The sequence below is a fragment of the Amblyomma maculatum genome, chromosome 2 (assembly GCF_055883805.1).
Source record: "Amblyomma maculatum isolate TAMU_Amacu chromosome 2, ASM5588380v1, whole genome shotgun sequence".
NCBI classification, from domain to species: Eukaryota; Metazoa; Arthropoda; class Arachnida; order Ixodida; family Ixodidae; genus Amblyomma; species Amblyomma maculatum.
In genome coordinates this window covers 113,665,529-113,672,442 of record NC_139345.1, presented here as the reverse complement: position 1 = coordinate 113,672,442, position 6,914 = coordinate 113,665,529, and the positions used below count along the sequence as shown (strand labels likewise).

Sequence of the window (6,914 nt, the reverse complement as noted above, 5' to 3'; positions counted from 1 at the left end):
TTCGTTGTTGGCAAACCAGCATCAGACATTTGTATAACTTTAGAAATTATAGCTTGACGTGGGTTAACCAGGTTGCAAACAAGTGTTCACATCGTGCAGTACTATTGTGAATGCTATTGATAAAGATGTTGTCATATATTGTCTGTGTTGAGAGTGGTTTGTTGCTGTTAGCCATGTCAAGATGTGTCTCTTAACCTAAATAAAGGCTAGAAAGAGGCCAATAGCAAGGACATCTTTGTTTCACAAGAAGCCACTGGACGCCGACAACAGTTCCTTCACTTCGTTGTTGGCAAATCAGCATCAGACATTTGTATAACTTTAGAAATTATAGCTTGACGTGGGTTAACCAGGTTGCAAACAAGTGTTCACATCATGCAGTACTATTGTGAATGCTATTGATAAAGATGTTGTCATATATTGTCTGTGTTGAGAGTGGTTTGTTGCTGTTAGCCATGTCAAGATGTGTCTCTTAACCTAAATAAAGGCTAGAAAGAGGCCAATAGCAAGGGCATCTTTGTTTCACAAGAAGCCACTGGACGCCGACAACAGTTCCTTCACTTCGTTGTTGGCAAATCAGCATCAGACATTTGTATAACTTTAGAAATTATAGCTTGACGTGGGTTAACCAGGTTGCAAACAAGTGTTCACATCGTGCAGTACTATTGTGAATGCTATTGATAAAGATGTTGTCATATATTGTCTGTGTTGAGAGTGGTTTGTTGCTGTTAGCCATGTCGAGATGTGTCTCTTAACCTAAATAAAGGCTAGAAAGAGGCCAATAGCAAGGGTTTTTTTTTTTTTTTTTTTTCACGAGCAGCCACTGGACGCCGACAACAGTTCCTTCACTTCGTTGTTGGCAAACCAGCATCAGACATTTGTATAACATTAGAAATTATAGCTCGAGGTAGGTTAATCAGCTTGCAAACAAGTGTTCACATCACGCAATACTATTGTGAATGCTATTGATAAAGATGTCATATATTGTCTGTGTTGAGAGTGGCTTGTTGCTGTTAGCCATGTCGAGATGTGTCTCTTATCCTAAATAAAGGCTAGAAACAGGCCAATCGCAAGGGCATCTTTGTTTCACAAGCAGCCACTGGACGCCGACAACAGTTCCTTCACTTCGTTGTTGGCAAATCAGCATCAGAAATTTGTATAACATTAGAAATTATAGCACGACGTGGGTTAACCAGGTTGCAAACAAGTGTTCACATCGTGCAGTACTATTGTGAATGCTATTGATAAAGATGTTGTCATATATTGCCTGTGTTGAGAGTGGTTTGTTGCTGTTAGCCATGTCGAGATGTGTCTCTTAACCTAAATAAAGGCTAGAAAGAGGCCAATAGCAAGGACTTTTTTTTTCTTTTTTTTTTTTTTCACGAGCAGCCACTGGACGCCGACGACAGTTCCTTCACTTCGTTGTTGGCAAACCAGCATCAGACATTTGTATAACATTAGAAATTATAGCTCGACGTAGGTTAATCAGCTTGCAAACAAGTGTTCACATCACGCAATACTATTGTGAATGCTATTGATAAAGATGTTGTCATATATTGTCTGTGTTGAGAGTGGTTTGTTGCTGTTAGCCATGTCGAGATGTGTCTCTTAACCTAAATAAAGGCTAGAAAGAGGCCAATAGCAAGGACTTTTTTTTTTTTTTTCACGAGCAGCCACTGGACGCCGACGACAGTTCCTTCACTTCGTTGTTGGCAAACCAGCATCAGACATTTGTATAACATTAGAAATTATAGCTCGACGTAGGTTAACCAGCTTGCAAACAAGTGTTCACATCACGCAATACTATTGTGAATGCTATTGATAAAGATGTTGTCATATATTGTCTGTGTTGAGAGTGGTTTGTTGCTGTTAGCCATGTCGAGATGTGTCTCTTAACCTAAATAAAGGCTAGAAAGAGGCCAATAGCAAGGACTTTTTTTTTTTTTTTCACGAGCAGCCACTGGACGCCGACGACAGTTCCTTCACTTCGTTGTTGGCAAACCAGCATCAGACATTTGTATAACATTAGAAATTATAGCTCGACGTAGGTTAACCAGCTTGCAAACAAGTGTTCACATCACGCAATACTATTGTGAATGCTATTGATAAAGATGTTGTCATATATTGTCTGTGTTGAGAGTGGCTTGTTACTGTTAGCCGTGTCGAGATGTGTCCCTTAACCTTAAATGAAAGCTAGAAACAGGCCAACAGGAAAGGCATCTTTGTTTCACAAGCAGCCACTGGACGTCGACAACAGTTCCTTCACTTTGTTGTTGGTGAACCAAGCATCAGACATTTGTATAACTTTAGAAATTATAGCTCGACGTGGGGTAACCAGCTTGCAAACAAATGTTCAAATCACGCAGTAATATTGTGAGTGCTATTGATAAAGATGTCATATATTGTCTGTATTGAGAGTGGCTTGTTGCTTGTAGCAGTGTTGAGGTGTGCTGCTTACCCTTGAACTAGGCTAGAAAAAGACTGACCGCATTGGCACTTTCCTGTTGCAGGCAATCACAGGGCCTCAGCTACAATTCCTGGATGTTGTCGCCAGCTGGCCAGGCTCAGCTCATGACAGTCGCATCTTTGATAACAGTCGTGCTAGAACCCTGTGCGAAGATGGTGTTGTGCCAGGAATCTTGTTGGGAGATTCTGGCTGTGCCTGTCGCCACTATCTTATGACTCCATTCAAGGACCCTAAAAATAGTGGAGAGCGAAGGTAAGCTGTAACTGGAATAGAACGTTCTGAACATTTAATGTTATATTGACAACTGCAGTACATCTGGCACCATATTTTTTTTTTCTAGATTCAACACCTCACAGAAAAGGATTCGCAACAGTGTAGAAAGGGTGTTCGGCATTTGGAAAAGGCGCTTTCCGTGCCTTGATATGAAACTGCAGATAAAGATGACCACTTCGGTGCTGGTGATCACAGCGTGTGCTGCTCTGCACAACCTGAGCCTGCGCCTACAAGATCCAATCCCTCCCAGCATCCAGCCTTCCCCCATTACACTGGCCCCTCCTGCTCTGCTTCCTGCTGGAGCAACAGTGGGGACAGCTGCACAGCCACAGCCTCAGGACACTCAAAATGGGGTCAGAGTCCGTAACCGAATTGTTAATCAGCACTTTTCGTCACAATCATGATCATTTCAAGTTTATGCCACTAATCACACAGGGCTAAAGGTGTGGAGTAGCCTTATATATACCATAACCCTTCCAATACAACAGGAGGTAGAGGATGGTAAATAGGTTTTCAGTACTGTCCATCTAGCATGAGAAAACCTTGCAGGTAGCTTGGATTTGACTGATCCCACATGAATAGTATTGATGAAAAATCTCCACCACAGACCTCTGGAAACATCAGGCTTTAGTGTATGACGTATATTATAGCACGTTTCTCATGCTCGCTGTGTCCTGAAGTGAGAGATTGAACAAATACGTATGGTTTGTTGTCAGCATTACTGCTGCTGCCACAATTTATTTGCACTCAAATCAAATACTTCAAAACTGACCTTTTTCTGCATTTATTATGCTTTCCTCTGCATCAACTGCATTTGAATTTTCAATAAACTAGCCTTTGCTTTGGCATTCAATAACTTTTGTTCATTGAGTGCTTTTTTTTCTTTTCGTTCTGCCCGCATCATGCGCATTCGGAGGAGATGCTCTCTGCGCCTCTGATTTTTTTCATCAGTGACAGCTTGTAAACGAGCCTCCAGCTCTTCTTCGAGTGCTGTCCGACGCCGGCTAGCTTTACCATGAGGGGCTCCATTCTGAACATTGCTGCCAGCATTTTGTCGTAACCCTGGCGCCGGAGCGGGAGGTTGCGGAGACTGGGGCCGTGGTGGTGGTAAAAATCCATCCGCTTGATCCTCACTGCTGAGGCAAATGTCTGTATCTCCCTCATATATATCTGGGAGTTCGTCTGCATCTGTAAAACATTGGAAGCATTTTGCATTATTTCTCTTCGCCATTGAGAGTGCATAATAAGCATGATGCAATCAGCAGTCTAGGGATATCAAACATAAAAACATCCCACGAGGTATAATATGCTATGAGAGAATATTTGCTGTGCAACAACTTAAATTTTTTTTCCCTTTTACTTCCTTTTGCCTATCGTGTGTAACGCATTTTCCCATATGCTAGTGCCCTTATTCTTGTCAGTGAAAATGTTATGCGCAGGATTTTGATGTATTCATTTATTTCCTCTTACGTCCTCACATTAGTGCTGCGCTTGTTCATCGCATCTTTTTGCTCGATGCTCCCCCCCCCCCCCCCATGTAATGGGCCATCGGGCCTTTAGGGTAAATAAATAAAAAAAAAATTGCCCGGACAACATTGTCATTCAATGTTTTTAAATACGGCTCCAAATAAGTGTTTCAATAGCCCCGCCTTTCATATGGCGATCTCTCATTCAGGTAACAGCCTTACCACACGATATAAACATAAATATTAATACTGTTAAGTCAGCCTGTAATGCGTTTTTAATTTCTCACGTTTCGTCACAGACGACTAGACGCTCTAGCTCTTACGCGGGATTATACTGCTTCCTGTTTATTCTAAATGTTCATTCACATTATTTCTAAACCTAGCGGTCCAACTATGAAATTCAATTTAGCATTTATAACAACGATATTTGCGAAGACATCTACACAGGGAACCATGCAAGCGATTACAAACCGGTCGTGGACCTTCGCGGTATACTTGAAAACATAATCAGATAGGGAGCCTCATGTTGTGCCGCGGCGAAACATGCATAGTATCAAGCTTTCATTTTTTTAGCCAGACATTCATACCTCCTGCAAAAGATTGCAAAGCACCCATTATGCGCAGTGCGCTAGCAAACCCCTTACCTTCGTTTTCGTGCAATGCAGCGATTGGTGCAGTCTGCATCGGCGCCAAGAGCCGCGCCACTGCTGCTGTGCATTCGTCGGCGTATGTTCCGCCGTTGGCACTGTCGCTTGCGTCGTGTCGTGCGCGGTCGCTGTCGAAGGGATTCGGTATGCGCACAGACATGTGCGATGCCACAGCGCCAACCCTTTCAAGTTCTTCTGTCAGCGTTGACTGAACCGCTGAGCCACCGCCTGAAAACGCAATAGCAAATTTTATTGATGTGGGCAATACTCACAACTGCACTCGACAGTAATTCGGCTCAGCGAATGCTCAGTTATGAAATCTTTGCAGCACACGTGGAACGCCACAGTGAAGCAAGTTTACTGTCGCGGTGCTGGCATGCGATGAAAAGGCAGCTTACCTGTACGGAACAACTCCTTGGTGTCAGTCGCCTTGCACCTGCGCCACTTTTCCTTCAAGTTTTCCCAGCACTTTCGTAGCTGCTGGCTGTTACGAGGTCGCACGCCGTGCCGACTATTGAAACGTAGCGCGATCTCCTCCCACACCTTCTTCTTGTGATTTACAGACACCGCGTCCGTGCGTTTGTTTTCAACAACATCTTTCATTTCGGTCACCAAACCAATGAGTACACTCCGCTCCTCCTCCGTAAAATTGATTTTTTTCCTCTCTGATGTCATTGTAAAAAAACAAAAACAAGAAAGCGACGAAATCAGCTAGTTCGAGAGGAAAAAAAAAAGAAAGCTCCAAATACCAAACACGTGTTAACTGCGACGGAAAACGAAGAACAGAAATGACAAAATACACCAACAAAAAAAACGGCAACAAGTGTGGCCAGACTGAAAATTGGAATTCGTTAAAAATAGCGCCTGTGCATCTACATTTTGCGTTCAGCTTGCGTGAATGCAACAATGAAAACATATTAATGTTTTGCGGCCACTGGAAGCTGTTTATTGTGAAAAAAACTTGCATTTTAACGTGGAAATCATTTGTAGCCTCGTTACCATGCTCGTTTTGCCCCCCGATAAGTGGAACTTTCATAAGGCTTTCTTTTCCTGCATTTAGGCAGGTTTTCGAAACACACCTAAACTTTTCCTTAATCTTATACTTGTGGCACACTTTTGAAAGTAGCACTTTTGGCGTAAGTATAAGTTCCGTTTGTGAATACGGCGGTAAGTCGAGATTTTTTTTTTTTACGTCGTCCATTATGTGGTTTAATTCGTTGCTATGTGCTCTCATTCATTCATTTCGTTTTGAGTAGGACTGCCAATTCATATGTATTCGCCCACATTTAAATAAAGTCATCAGTAAGCGCTGGCATAATTTCTGTCTTCAAGCAATCTTCGCATACCTTTATTTACATGTGGCGCGAAAAGTACGCTAGCCTAGCCTAAAACACCATTCACTGCGTTTTCAGTACGTGCGAGCGTTGATGGAAGACTTCAGTCTAGCCCGCATAAACCGGTGCATCCAATATTAGAAATTTACGTGATCATAGAAATACGTTAGACATTCGTCATTGAACCTCCCGCTATAGTGTTCGAGAAATAAAGCACCCAATATGTTCAGGAAATATATCTTGCCGTTGTTTGTCAGTTCGTCGGCAATCTGTATCTTACATTGCCTGTATTTGTATTGGCGTTCCCTGACGACGGCCGCTTATTTTATAGGGAACTAGTTGTTTTGTTCATGAACATAACCGTTTTAATACATTTAGACAATCGTGTGGGAGCTAAAGCGACACAATTTCTTGCTACGCGCCTTCGGAGTCCGATTGAACTAGCGGTGACGAAGGCGGTTCACCCAGCTGTCTGCTCCGCACTCACTGCGCTCCTCCTGAACACAGCGCCCTCTCTCCTGTCATCGCTCAAAAGACCAGCTCGCCGGCGGCAGACGGCACACTTCTCAATTCTAGAACACTATAACTAGATGGTCAGGTGCGAAAGCAGGAAATGAAATGCGGGCAATAACATGACCAAACGTGGAGGCCAGAGAATAAAGCGAGATTCAAAAGCAAAAGTGAATGTAAGAACAATCAACCACAAATATGATAGAATGGAGAGGGAAGC

At 42.9% G+C, this 6,914-nt stretch overlaps 1 protein-coding gene across 1 annotated transcript; it reads right to left on the bottom strand.

Moving 5' to 3' along the window:
* Positions 1-3,134: 3,134 nt before the first annotated feature.
* Positions 3,135-5,537, bottom strand: LOC146199597 (uncharacterized). The gene is made up of 3 exons (XM_084595115.1): positions 5,249-5,537; positions 4,848-5,078; positions 3,135-3,925 (listed from the first exon to the last, which is right to left on the bottom strand). The coding sequence occupies exons 1-3, from the start codon at positions 5,523-5,525 to the stop codon at positions 3,525-3,527; spliced, it is 909 nt and encodes a 302-aa protein (XP_084451241.1). The 5' UTR covers positions 5,526-5,537; the 3' UTR covers positions 3,135-3,524.
* Between the last annotated feature and the right edge of the window lie 1,377 nt (positions 5,538-6,914).